Here is a 14,698-nt window from a genome sequence, read left to right on the forward strand (position 1 = left end):
TGCCGGCTGGCGACCCCAAGGGGGAGGGCCTTCTCTGTGGGAGCTCCCACCCTCTGGAATGAACTGCCCCCAGAGATCAGGGTTATCCCTGATCTCCCTTCCTTTCGCCGCGCCCTCAAGACTTGGTTATTCCAGCTCGCAGGACTGGCCTAGGGTAATTTTTAGAGGGGTTTTAATCAATATTTTAAATTGGACAATTTTCTAATATTCCTTTTAATTAATTTTAAATCTGTATTGTTATTTGTGTATTTTAATTGATTGTCCGCCGCCCTGAGTCCTACGGGAGAAGGGCGGGATATAAATCTAAATAATAAATAAAATAAATAAATAAATAAACTAAAATGGTTTTCCCTTCAGCATACAATTCATAGGCAAACTGTCTACCAGTGGAAGAATTTCAATCATCAGAATTGCTGTAATTCGCTAAGTTAGTGGTAGGAGAGTTGAGTATTATTATTATTATTGTTGCTGTTGTTGTTATTCACACATTCAGCCAGATGTTCAGACTGGGTTTGGCATTTTTGTCTATCTATCGAGTCCTTACCAAGGACCTGGGATAGGCAGATCTGGATGTTTGATGGTGTTACAGATACAGATATCGTCGCAGGATGGAAGCTGTTCTCAGTAAAGCTGCCTTTTGCAATTGACTGATGGCGGATTTGTCAATGCCGATGGTGTTCAAGTGGTGCACCAGTTGTTTTGGGATTGCACCCAGGGCGCCTATAACATTATTATTGTTGATGTTGTTGTTGTAATGGATTGCCCTTACAGTTTCCCCCCAACGTGTGCTCAATGGATGGGAGCCTTTTCCTATTTGAATGGAAGCCAATGTTGCCTATTGAATGTGCGTTCGGTGTTGTAGAATCAGAATCGAAAAATGTACTACTACTACATTCATGTCTGGAGCACTAAAGCGCTTCTGGATTGAAAGGATTGAACAGTGACATCACCATTGCCTGGGGGATGCCCAGTTGGGGGCTCCTTACCTGTCCCCCATTAAGTTGCCCACCAAAGTGGTACCCATTTATCTACTCGCAGCTGCCCATTTTCAAACTGCTGACTCGGCAGTAGCTGGAGTACGTGATGAGAGTTCACCCCATCCCGTGGCAGCAACCAAATGCAAGCCCGCCGATTGTCAGCCCAGCATCCTAACCTTGGGAGTCACCGCCTGCCTTGAAAATGTTAATTTGTGATTTTCTATGCCATCCTTCCTACTGGTACAAAAACAAAAATTCCAGGCGAATGTTTGCCACTTTGATGTCTTCCTAATGAGCTGACACAAGGATGAAAGATGTTGTAAGGGATGTGCATTTCAGAAAGTATGTCATTTGCATAGGTTGTGGCTAGAAAGAGAGAAAAATCCATTGCCAAGGCATTGAACAAATAAACAGGATTCAAGCTCAGGCAATGACAGAGATTTACAAAAATGCCAAAGACAGGTGGCCCTTCTAATTCGCATGAATTTAAGAGGGAGAAGGAGACACATTCTAGACTTGCAAGATTCTGTTACTATAGCCCAGAGGTAGGCAATCTTGGCTCTTTTATGACTCGTGGACTTCAACTCCCAGAATTCCTGAGCCAGCATGGCTCAGCTTGGAAACCTCTCCCTTTCCCCTCAGCATGGCTGGCTCAGGAATTCTGGGAGTTGAAGTCCANGCCTACCCCTGCTATAGCCATTCCAATAACTTTAATTTTAGACCTGGACAGTATTTGTTTCTTGATTGGGTCAACCTTGCAGGGCTATCAGTGACTGACATTAATGGACAGGACTATCATGGCTTATATCAAGTTATATGCTTATGTATGTTGAGACTAGACATCTTTTAATCATCATCTAGCCTAGCCGTCATACAAAGATATTGCGCTACAGACGTTTGGTGGACCCAGACAGCTCTTGCTTCTCTTCAGCTGCAATCTGTTCTATTATTTAGCCCAGTGGTGGCGAACCTATGGCACGTGTGCCAGAGGCGGCACTCGCAGCCCTCTCTGTGGGCACACGTGCCGTTGCCCCAGCCTCCCCTCCCCTCACGACCCCCTCCTCACCAGCAGCCCCCCTGGAGGAGAGTCGCCCCCGAGCGTGGCCCACACGGAGCAGTGCAGCCAAGGACATGGCAGCCAGGCAGCGTAGACAAGACTCTGCCCTCACGCCCCATCATGCACAGTTGATGCTGCGGGGCGCGGGCAGAGGGCGTGGCTGCCATGACGCTGCTGGGCTGCCTGGGCAATCTGCGGCGGGCCCTGGAGGCGGTGAGTGGCCCTGCGGGCAGGTGGGGTGGGGACGGGGCAGGGGTGGGGCAGGGGGTGGAGCGGGGCGGGGCCAGTTTGGGGGCACTCGGTCTCTAAAAGGTTCGCCATCACTGATTTAGCCAATTCACTGTTGAGAAAGCAAGATCATCACTGTCTCCCATCCAGGCTCTCTGGGGGGAAAATCTGTCGCAGGCCGATTCTTGCACTGGTGTTTCTGCCTTGCCACGGTTACCAAGAAATACTTTACATGCAGCTCAAATATTTATGATCAAGATTTTGTTTATATATGCAGTAAGGCTGTCAGGCTACTAAGCACTTTAGTTGATTAAAGACCTTTTTAATTGATTAAACTTTGTATATTACTAAATCTCAGCCTAATTCCTCCTTGAGATATGCACGAATTAATAGTCAAAGGTTCCCGTTCGCTGCTAGAAAGTAAAGCCATTTTTAATATTTTTTTTCATCACAGTAATATGCGAAATGGCACAGGAGAATGAAAAACTAAATATGAAAATGTACTTTGATCTTTCTGATTAAAATTTGCCACACTGACCAAACAATATTTTCATCGAAGCTACCGATTAGAATTTTAACATTAACATTAATTAATATTTGTTCTCGGGCACAACTGATATACAGTCTCATGAATTTATAACCCAGTGCAGTTATTACTGTAATAATCAAAGTCATAATTTCATATTTTTTTTTGCAGAATCTTCTGTCTCTGAGATAACAAGAATTGTGCTCACCCCTTTAAAAAAAGTTGTGTCATAAACATTTAAGTGATCGGCATGAATCCAGATCTGATTGCTATTATGTGAATTACGGTATATTCTACCTCTCTATAACTAGTTAAATTTGCTTGCATTTCAGTCACATATTGGAAGTGAACTATATCAACAACTGTTTTGGTTCTTGCTAAAAAATACTCCATTTTTTACATCTTTAATCTAATTCCTGTTTAAAGTGACACTGGTTCATTGTGGAACCCAGATCCTCTTAGTCTTTTGGAACAGGGCTTTTCAACCAGTGGTACCGGTACCACGTGTGGTACATTGGCACCTGGCAGGTGGTACGTGACCATCCTAGAAAAGTGGCAGCAGGGGAGGGGAATGAGCTGAACCGGTGGCAGCACCGCACAAGCCTGAGCGAGAGATGGCTGGAGCTGCAGGGCTGTCAGGGCTCAGCGGAAGTGCCAGGATCAGTGCCGCTTTCCAGCTGATCGGCGCTTCTTCGGGACTGTCAGGGCTCAGCAGAAGTGCCAGGATCAGTGCCAGGCTCCAGCTGGAGCTCGGCACTGATCCTGGTGCTTCTGCTAAGCCCTAAAGCACCAATCAGCTGGAAAACAGCACTGATCCTGAAATGGTGTAGGGTTCCTGCCTGAGCAGGGGGTTGGACTCGATGGCCTCCAAGGTCCCTTCCAACATCATCATCATCATCATCATCATCATCATCATCATCATCATCATCATTATTATTATTATTATTTCTGCTGAGCCCAGAAGAAGCACCGATCAGCTGGAATGTTGCAGCATCTCCAGGGTCTTGTGATTTACATTAAGATGCTTGGCAACTGATTCATATTTATGACAGTCACAGTGTCCCAGGGTCATGTCAAGTGACCAAAACCTGCTGCAACTATCCAGCAGACGGGGGGGGGGGGGGAAATAAAAACTAAACACCCCCCACCCCACCCCCGCTGCCAATCCTCAACAGAAATGCTCACAACAATGAAAACCTCGGACAGGAGGAAGAATGCCGCTGGGTGGGCAGGCAGGTGTCTTGCTCAGCTGTGGCTTGGGGGGAGCACTTTTTTCAGTGCCATTGTAACTTCGAACAGTCACTAAGCAAACTGTTGTAAGTCGAGGACTACCTGTACTTTATCACTTTTTTGGGGGGGGGGTCATCAAGTTTTTGACACCTTGCTAGGCGACTGGTGGTACTTGGATACAGCCATATCCTAAAAGTGGCACAATGGGTGAAAAGGTTGAAAAGCCCTGTTCTGGAGGGCTGTGAAAATCCTTGCCAGATTGTTAGATGAACCCCATACAGGTATAATTTGTATTGGTTGGTTCTGTCACATGGTGCCTTGGCTATATACAACATCTATATAAATAGTAAACTGCTTAAGATTTAAAACACCTATCTATTTGAAAAGATCATCTAGCACAGGGGGTAAATATTCAGAGACCTACAGAAATGCAGCTTAAATGCAGCAACTTTGAAATGTTTTTGCACGAAAGGCCCACATTTATTTATTTTTGTTTGAAATGACTAACTCAGAATTCTTTTTCCCTCCCTTTGTAAAGCTCTTAAGCCTCTAGTACGGTGTTTCTCAATCTTGCTGACTTGCTGGATTTCAATGAACAGAATTTCCCGCCCGTGCTGGGATCCACACATCTTAAAGTCACCAAGGGTGAGGAACGCACTACTCCGGTGTTAACAGCTTTGTACAGAGGACATGGTAAAAGCCTCTGAATTCTTTCTCTCCCAAGTTGACCCATCACCACCAGGGTCAATCCCAAGCAAAGCAACAGCCGATTCAGCGCCGTTCTTTGTCAAACCTCAATCCCTTTCCGACAGGAATCCCAAAACTTGGCTACGCCATTTTCTCTCTCATCACCCATTAAACCTCTGCTTATCTTTCAAGCCAGAGGAATACATTTGGAGTCTGGATTAACTTGTCCATCAGTGCCCCACAAATTCAAGACCTGCCTTAGACAGCAAAGAAGCTGATTCACTACTCTTAAGGAGATAATTGGGAGGTTAAGTGCAAAAAAAAAAAAAAAAGAAGAGCATGTTATCAGATGAAAATGTGTTTCTAGAGAAGTATTTAAATCTCAGGAACAATTAAATGAGCTCTGAAGTCAAGAATGCCATTAACACAGAGGAGGCATTTAATCCAGGCCTGCAGGTACTCAAGTGTGATGTGGGCCCTCCTACAATAGCTCCATTATTAACAATCGTGTGGCCAGCGTGCTTTATGATACATTCCATATATAAAGCGTATGTAATTTAGGATATATAAGGGAGCTTAGGTGGAAAGGAAGGATGATATCTATCTGAATTCCTATTGCTGTTGGCAGCACTGGATTTAGAAGAAAAAGATGGGAAACTCTTAGTATCTTTCTATAACGGTGAAAGGTTTTAGAGTTGGAGCCAAAGATTTATGCAGAAAACTTATATATAATAATAATAATAATAATAATAATAATAATAATAATAATAATAATAATAATAATAATAATAATAATAATAATAAAGTTGGAAGGGACCTTGGAGGTCATCGAGTCCAACCCCCTGCCCAGGCAGGATCCCTACACCATTTCAGACAAACGGCTGTCCAGTCTCTTCTTAAAAACTTCCAGTGTTGGAGCATTCACCACTTCTGGAGGCAGGTTGTTCCATTGGTTAATTGTTCTAACTGTCAGGAAGTTTCTCCTTAGTTCTAGGTTGCTTCTCTCCTTGATCAGTTTCCACCCATTGCTTCTCGTCCTGCCTTTAGGCGCCTTGGAGAATAGCTTGACTCTCTCTTCTTTGGGGCAGCCCCTGAGATATTGGAACACTGCTATCATGTCCCCCCTCATCCTTCTCTTCGTTAAACTAGACATACCCAATTCCATCAACTGTTCCTTGTATGTTTTAGCCTCCAGTCCCCTAATCATCTTTGTTGCTCTTCTCTGTACTCTTTCTAGAGTCTCAGCATCTTTTTTACATCGTGGTGACCAAAACTGGATGCAGTATTCCAAGTGTGGCCTTACTAAGGCATTGTAAAGTGGTATTAATACTTCATGTGATCTTGATTCTATCCCTCTTTTATAAATATCTAAGTATATAAGATATGTAAGAAAAACGATGGACAATCCACACCCAGAAGTCTGAAAAACAGCACCACACTGCTTACTAGAATTCTCCAGAAACTTCTGTCCAGCTGACAAGTTCCTAAGGGCAGATGAATAAGTTCCAAAGAGTTCAAAAGCATCCATGTACTTTAATGATTTTAGACCAGGGGTCTTCAAACTTGGCCTTTTTATGACTTGTGGACTTCAATTCCCAGAATTCCTCAGCCAGCGTGTCATGTCTGGCTGAGGAATTCTGGGAGTTGAAGTCCACAAGTCATAAAAGGGCCACATTTGAAGACTCCTGTTTTAGACTCTTCAGGAGCTTTCATGAATTACTTGTCTTCCAAATCCGATAACCCGTGACTTCCTATATTAATCTTAGAGGAGAACTTCTGTTATGAAGGTTTGCTTGAAAATACTGCTACTTCAAAAAAAAAAGTGCCTGAAAATCCCACCAAAAAAAATGGCATTACAGACTTTCCTGTTATTACCGAAACACTTCACTTCTGTTCTCCTCATTCCCCATCCAAACCAAGTGGGCATTGCCCTGACTCTTTCTTAATCCCTTCAGTCTTCTTCTACCTGGCAACAGTACAATTGGATTGTCTAGAGCAGGGGTAGGCAACTTTGGCTCTTTTATGACTCGTGGACTTCAACTCCCAGAATTCCTGAGCCAGCCAAGCTGAGGGGAAAGGGAGAGGTTTCCATGCTGAGCCATGCTGGCTCAGGAATTCTGGGAGTTGAAGTCCACGAGTCATAAAAGAGCTAAGGTTGCCTACCCCTGGTCTAGAGCCAGGGTCTCCAACCCTGGCGACTTTAAGACTTGTGGACTTCAACTCCTAGAATTCCTCAGCCAGCATGGCTGGCTGAAGAATTCTGGGAGTTGGAGTCCACAAGTCTTAAAGTCGCCAAGGTTGGAGACCCCTGGCCTAGAGCAAATTATCCTCTTTTTCTTTTTCTTTTTTACAAAATTTTATTTATAATACAACTAAAAAAAAAACATTGGATATAACGTGACATTCCAGTATATACATTCTTATCAAATTATTCCACATTTTACAGTCGGTTCTTCATCTCTGAATATACATCTAAGTTTTATGTACAGTACTTATTCTAAAATAACATATATTTCTATCTTAACGCTAGTCTTTAATCCCAACCGTCCTCCTCGAATCTCTCCAGCGGTAAAATTTATCCCAGGTTTCGAAGTAAACTGATCCACATTTGTCTCTCAAAACCATTGTAAGCCTGTCCATTTCCGCACATGCTAATATTTTATCTAGTGACTCTTCCTCTGTGGGGATTTCTTTGCTCTTCCATTTTTGCGCAAATGCAAGCCTAGCTGCAGTCAAGATGTGTAACAGCAAATAGATTGTCCTCTTTTTCATACCAGCTATTTTATTATTTCTTACTTCATCATATATTCCATACCTCTACTCTGGGCTTGTGGGCTGCTACAAGATCCTTTATCATTCGGACTTCAGATACTGTCACACCACCAACCATGAAGAGGACCAGTGTAGGATGATCACTTGGGTGGGGTCGGCTCACCTAATCAAGAAAGAGAATAAATGTTTATGGAATCTAATCTTTAATCCTCTGGCAATATCTCTCTTTAACTGCCTGCAGGGCGGAGAAAACGAATTAAGGACTCACCACTACCACCAAGTTCCCTCTGTTCAATGTAATCCCTTATTGGTGTAATTACTAGGCATGAGTTTCAGAACAAGGCTATTCTATTAATAGCCCATAATGTTTTACTCTATCTACTTTCCACTTTCATCTATCTGTCATTGCTAATTTTGCAGCCTGAGTCCCCAAGATTGCTGGCCTGATCTAAAGGAGAATGATGCTACTCTGGATGGGTAACTCGCTTGACTGCTTTTTAATTCTGCTCCCGCAGGGTGATGAAAACTAAATAACCAAAGAAAGCAAATGTGGTTTGCTTTTTGGCCTGTTGCTTGCTCGCTTCCTTCTGCGAAAGGTATGATGGTTTTATCCAAAGACTTTCTGATTTTCGTACAGTATAGTACTTCTGCATTACAGAAGTATTACATTGATTTTTTTTAAAAAAAGAACAGCAATATTGTCTCGCTATAAAGATATAGAGCAGTGGTGGCGAACCTATGGCACGCGTGCCAGAGGTGGCACTTGGAGCCCTCTCTGTGGGCACATGTGCCGTTGCCCCAGCCTCGCCTCCCCCCACGACCCCCTCACCAGCAGCCCCCCTGGAGGAGAGTCGCCCCCTAGTGTGGCCCACGCAGAGCGGCGCAGCCAAGAACATGGCAGCCAGGCAGTTTAGACAAGACTCTGCCCTCACACCCCATCATGCACAGTTGATGCTGTGGGGTGCGGGCAGAGGGCGTGGCCGCGGTGGCGCTGCTGGGCTGCCTGGGTGATCTGCGGCGGGCCCTGGAGGCGGTGAGTGGCCCTGCGGGCAGGCGGGGCGTGGCAGGGGCGGGACCAGTTTTTGGGCACTCGGTCTCTAAAAGGTTCGCCATCACTGATATAGAGCAATCTAAGGCTAAATACACCTAATAATCATCTTGTTGCCTATTACTAATAATACTGCCTAATATTATTAATTTTGCTGCTAATATTTCCATGTTTAAATAAATAAAAATGAATAAATTTAAATAAATAAATAGGTTTGAACTTGTAGTTTGGACTGTTTTCTCTCAGATTTCGACAGCTAATGCTAAGCCGATGGAAGCAGAATCAGAATCTTAATAAAGTTATATATAAAAAATATGTACCAGAACTAAAGTGGGTTCAGAGAACAATTATGCTAGAACCGGCTGCGGGAAACTAGCTCAGGTATAGATTTGTTGCAGGTTCCTGAAAAGATCATAATCAGCAACTGCTCTCATTTCTAAAGTGGGAATAACTGTGACCTATTTACAATGTTTATTAAAAGATGATACTGTGCTAAAACACACACATTAAAATCCAATACAGACCTACAGTATATGCCCTTCAGTGTATTGATTTTAAAGGGCTTAACAGTAAATGTCTGTACAAAAGGGTGACACAGAAGAGAAAAATATAATTACAAAGTGGGTTTTTTTGGTTAACAGATTGTTGGTATTTTAAGAATGTGCCAATTAACCCATTTCATACAGGAGATTGTTCAGCCTTTCCGGGTCAAGGAAAAAAAAAATTCTCTTCAAAGCTTCCCACTATCTCAAGATTCAGAAAAAAGCCAAAATGATAAAAAAAGATCTATCTTTGCCTTTGCCGCAAAATTGGGCTCATTTGAAGTGTCATAATTTCTTACATATTTATTTTGAGGATAAATACCTATATTTTATGCCAAGGTAATGATTTAATAGCTAAACAGCTTATGTAATGATGTAATGTAATATAAGGTGGATGATGCAATGATAGGAATGACTCAGCAGGGTCTGTATCCCTTTAAGAGCCTGAGTATAAAAGGGAAGGCTTTTGCTGGAGTGTTTCTCTCTCTTCTGTTTCCTGCTGTAACTGCTATGTGTTGGATCCTACTGTATTAACACATGTATGTGTATTGTTCCTGATGTATGATATTGTAGATAGTGTAATATAAACCACCATTTAATATAGACCACTGTTTACTGTGTTTACTCCTGGGTTATCTCAGCACAATAAGACTCTGACATTTTATAATCTCTCAGTCACCCCCTCAGAATGATATATTTGAGATCTCTTTGACATTGAAGTATCGGTTTGATGTTGACATCCATTTCTTTCTTATCCCTTATCTATTCTTTCATTCTGCCTCTCAGTCAGAAGATTATGAATAATTAGGCATTTGAACAATACACTGTATGAACAGATAACATATCGTTTATTTCTCTTGAAAGAAATCAATCAACAACGTTCTTCCTTCCCCGTTTAATCATAAAACGATTGCCAAAAGGGCTTATACGCAGCTACTAGAGATGGCTGCAAATATCCACAGGACCACCAATAGGGAGAGATACCAAACACCTATAACCTTGTACTAGCATATGATGATCATTTGGGGGTATGGCCAAATTATTTGGTAGTCCCAGGTTATATTCTTTTCTTTTTACTCTGAACAATATTCTACTACTCTGAACAATATTCTACTACTTCTCTAGTCTCTTAATTGCCTGCTCCCACACATTCTCTTAGCTTCCTGGACTCCTTCCTCATAAGGAAATGGCCAGTTAATCCTTGATTTGCATTCTAAGCAAACAACCAATTTGTTTCATCACATCCTCATGCTTGCATCTAGGATACTGCTGGAGACCTAATGCACACATAACCTAATGCACACATTCCAAAGCACCAGAAGGCAAGACAAGAAACAACGATGGAAACTAATCAAGGGGAGAAGCAACCTGGAATTAAGCAGAAACTTCCTAACAGTGAGAATAATTAACCAGTGGAACAGCTTGTCTCCAGAAATTGTGGGTGCTTCATCACTGGAGGTTTTTAAGAAGAGACTGGACAGTTACTTGTTTGAAATGGTATAGGGTCTCCTGCTTGAGCAGCGGGTTGGACTAGAAGACCTCCAAGGTTCCTTCCAGCTCTATTCTGATTGATTGATAAATATTCAGTTTCCATGGCTGTCACCCTAAACACTTCCTCATGGCCAATTGCTTCCCTAATGTCTTGTGGTTATTTCTCAGAGAATTAGTAACAACAGCTAAAATTCTCAGAGGATATTATTCTCTTAAACTACATGCTTACTATATGCTTAGCACATGGAATTTGACAACTGGGCAGCATAAATGGATTCTCCGTGCTATGACCAAAAAGACTGATATTGCAGAATTGGAAAGATACCTCCATGGCTCCTTTCTCTCAATGGATCTAAGACCTGATTGGACATGACAACTATGTGTAGATTGTCTATAGAAGGTATGTCAAACTTGCGACGTCACGTGACGTCGCGCTATGTATCGGAGCTTTTTCGCCATTGCCGGCAATGGGGTGGGCGCGGCTCCAGTATGATGAAACCGGCCCGCGGGCCGGCAGTTTAACACCCCCGGTCTATAGACATAGACTTTGTATGGATGAGTGGAATGAAATATGAGATTCATTTATACATAATATAAATTACGTTTAAAAGGATAAAAATATATTAGAAACATACATAATTGACTATGTTTGCGTTGGACAAGTATATACACAGTAGAATTGTAACTGTTTATTGTTTTAATGGCAGATCATCTGGGTTTTTGTCGTATTTTTTTATTTGTTAGAGCACTTTTTGTTTTTTCTTCTTTTTGACAACGTATTTATCACTATCGCTTTTATGTTTTGTGTTTTTTTCCCTTCTTTTTGTTATTGATTAAAAAGCAATTAAAGATAAATGAAAATGCACTGAAGTTACTTTGTGTTTGAAGAATCCCTAAGATAATACATCTTTTTTTGGACTACGTTCCAATTTGGTCTGCACTAGAAAATGCAATGTTGTAAGAGGGTTACATCAACCGAGTTGACCACCTGATGGGTTTTACTTATTAGTCTGAGTGGAGAAGAGGACAGATGTGTCCTACAGAAAGAGCAGGGGAGATAAGATAAAACTGCACTCCTCTCTCCTCTTTGAAGAGATTCTCTCTTTCTGTGTGTTTGTGTTTGTGTGTATGTGTGCACATGCTCAAGTGCTCTTGAGTCAGTGTTGACCTCTGGTGACTGCTTGGACAAGTCCCTGCAGTTTTCTTGGCAAGCGTCTTCAGAAGTGTTTGTCTTTGCTTCCTTCATAGGGTTGAATGATAGTGACTGTCACCCAACTAATTTGGTGCCGAAGGCAGGATTACAACTCAAGTCTAGCCTGGTGCCCTTAACCACTACATCCTGCTGCCATTCAAGTTCTACCTTACATATTGAAAACTCCAAGTCCTATCCCAAATCTGCACTGGGGTTTGTCTTACAGATAAAAAGGCCTTTAATGTTTCTTATAATGATGTCCAAAGGTGTCTTTATCTGGAACAGCAGAATTCAGAGGAAAACAATGTGCTTTATTTGTCATGTTTTACAAATAATAGTATAGTCAAGGCCATGGTTTTCCCAGTTGCAATGCATGGCTGTGAAAGTTGGACCATAAGAAAGGCTGAGCGCCAAAGAATAGAGGCCTTTGAACTGTGGTGCTGGAGAAGACTCCTGCGAGTCCCCTGGACTGCAAGGCGATCAAACCGGTCAGTCCTAGAGGAGATCAACCCTGACTTCTTTAGAAGGCCAGATCCTGAAGTTGAAACTCAAGTACTTTGGCCACCTAATGAGAAGGAAGGACTGGAGAAGAGCCTAATGCTGGGAAAGATTGAGGGCAATAGAAGAAGGGGACGACAGAGAATGAGGTGGCTGGATGGAGTCACTGAAGCAGTAGGCGTGAGCTTAAATGGACTCCAGAAGATGGTAGAGGACAGGAAGGCCTGGAGGAACGTTGTCCATGGGGTGGCGATGGGTCGGACACGACTTCGCAACTAACAACAACAACACAAATAATAACAGAGCACAACATAATGGTTGAACTAGGGAAATCAAATTACTATTTAGTTTGACTTTTGTAGGGTTTCATTGACAATCTGACTACTACAGATACATCTATTTGGAAACCCCTGAAATTCAATCTTTGTGTTTTCTGTTTCACGATCCTCAAAAGCTAACTGCTGTCTTTAAAAAAAAAAATGAAGCGTTCATAGAGCATATTTTTTTTGACAATATTGTTTTTAGCAAGTCCCAAACAAGTGATCGTTTCAGGTGTACAGCTGTCCAATTTCCATGGAGACTGAAATTAACGAATCATAAGAAGATCACAAGAAGCCATTTTTTATTTCTCTGTGTCTCTTTTTCTTTTTTATACTAAACGTAAAAAATACAGCTATAATATACAGCATTAAATATTTCACTCTTGTCTATTTCAAAGACTCAAGGCAAACTGAAATCTACTCTTGCCCTATATAATAACAATAACAATAATAATTATAATAATAATAATAACATCCTGAGCCAATACCTCTTAATATCATCAAAAATCAACATCTGCCTATCCCTGCTGCCTGGGAAAAGGATTTGATAGGTGATAAAAATGCCAGATCCAGTCTAAACATCTGGCTGATATTGAGATGAACCATAATTACACAATTACAAAAGGCCACACTACTTGGATCCATACATATAATACATTGCAACATCCTGGGTTCTGGGGGAAAACTCAGCATGAATAAAGACCAACACCAGCTAAAGAACTGGCAGCTGTGATTTCACATTATTGTGTAAATAACAACAACAGTAATATAAACATATACCATCCAAATTCAATGTGGTCATATGTGTAACCATGTCGTGTAGAAGGGATGACACAGACTGCCCATAATTAGACTCTACTGCTGGCTTCTGACTGTTTACAGTGTTAAAATATGCCTGAATATTTTAATTGTGTGCAGTCACTGTGTCTCACCTGAACATGAATTTCTTGGGAATTTCTTGAGAATTTCTTTCTCACACGCAGTTTTAGAATCTAACTTTATTCATTCATGTAATGTCCTGTTTTCTCATGCTTATTAACTGCAGGCAGCAAACATTACTACATGTCTTGATGGCATTTGAATTCTTTATATTGAAAAAGTATTTATCAGTTAAGTTTTATATATCTGCTTCTCTGCTGAGTATGCACGAAATCAAGATACCTATAATTAGGATAATATTAATACTTGTAGACTAATATCACTACAACAACTTTGGGGTTTGGATTTTATATTCTTATTACCATTTTTTATCTGGACTGTAAATTACAAAAAAAAAAATCTCTAGAGGTGTATTTGAAGTTAATACCAAATATTACATGGATGTAACTATTAAAATCTTATGTTCTTTTAAATAACTTTCTAGATCATATGCCCAGCTGCAAATTTACATTCCAAACTTAAGAAAGTCAGAAGCGTGTCCTTGTTAGATTAATGGACTGGTCCTAATTTAGATCTAGGATTCCTCTATTACCAAACTAATCATTTTATCTGTCTTGAGCATACACATACAGTAGTGGCCAAAATTGTGGAAACCTTTTGGGAAAAGTGTATTTTTGAGGTTTTATGGCTAATAACACCACTTTCTTTTGGAGTAGTACCATAAAATTATATATCAATGGAAAGATAATTTAATCAAGAATGTAATGCAACATAGTTTGTTCAATTATCTGTACTGTATTCTATGAAAAGTTAGAGCCAAATAACCAGAAAAAGGAAGCACAACTTGCTTAGGTTTATATCAGGTAGCATTCCTTCATCTGATTGTAGCCAATGAGCATGAGTGTTGAGAGAGCTAGTCAGGTGTCATCTTGTTTTGGCAATGAGCCAATCAGATCACAGTAGGATTCAGTTATTGATGTCCTGTATTGACGCTGAGAGGAGGACATGTGTCAGTCAGTGTGTTATGTGATCGCTATCAAGTTGGTTGGGGTTTTTTTGTGTTCTTTCATTTAGTGAGCTTGTAAAACATCATAAAATTAAAGTAATGGTGCAAAGAGTTGACCGGTTGTCCAGAAAGCGATGTAAAATAGTATTATGAAGTGAACAAGGCTACAGTTATAAAGAAATTAGAAGAAAAATGGGTGGAAACTTAACCAAAGGTGGCATTTCTACAGCACACTTTTCCCAAAG

The 14,698-nt window shown here is 41.2% G+C and overlaps 1 protein-coding gene across 1 annotated transcript in view; it reads right to left on the reverse strand.

Annotated features, from left to right (window-relative positions):
* The window catches only part of SCFD2 (sec1 family domain containing 2), a 178,496-nt gene that overhangs the window by 1,542 nt on the left and 162,256 nt on the right, over positions 1 to 14,698 (reverse strand). The window contains exon 8 of the mRNA XM_015825043.1: positions 7,521 to 7,640. Within this exon, the coding sequence (XP_015680529.1) occupies positions 7,521 to 7,640 (120 nt within the window). The remainder of the gene's footprint in view (positions 1 to 7,520; positions 7,641 to 14,698) is intronic.

The sequence above is a fragment of the Protobothrops mucrosquamatus genome, unplaced genomic scaffold (genome assembly GCF_001527695.2).
Source record: "Protobothrops mucrosquamatus isolate PMUCROS unplaced genomic scaffold, P.Mucros_1.0 scaffold2458, whole genome shotgun sequence".
Classification (NCBI taxonomy): Eukaryota; Metazoa; Chordata; class Lepidosauria; order Squamata; family Viperidae; genus Protobothrops; species Protobothrops mucrosquamatus.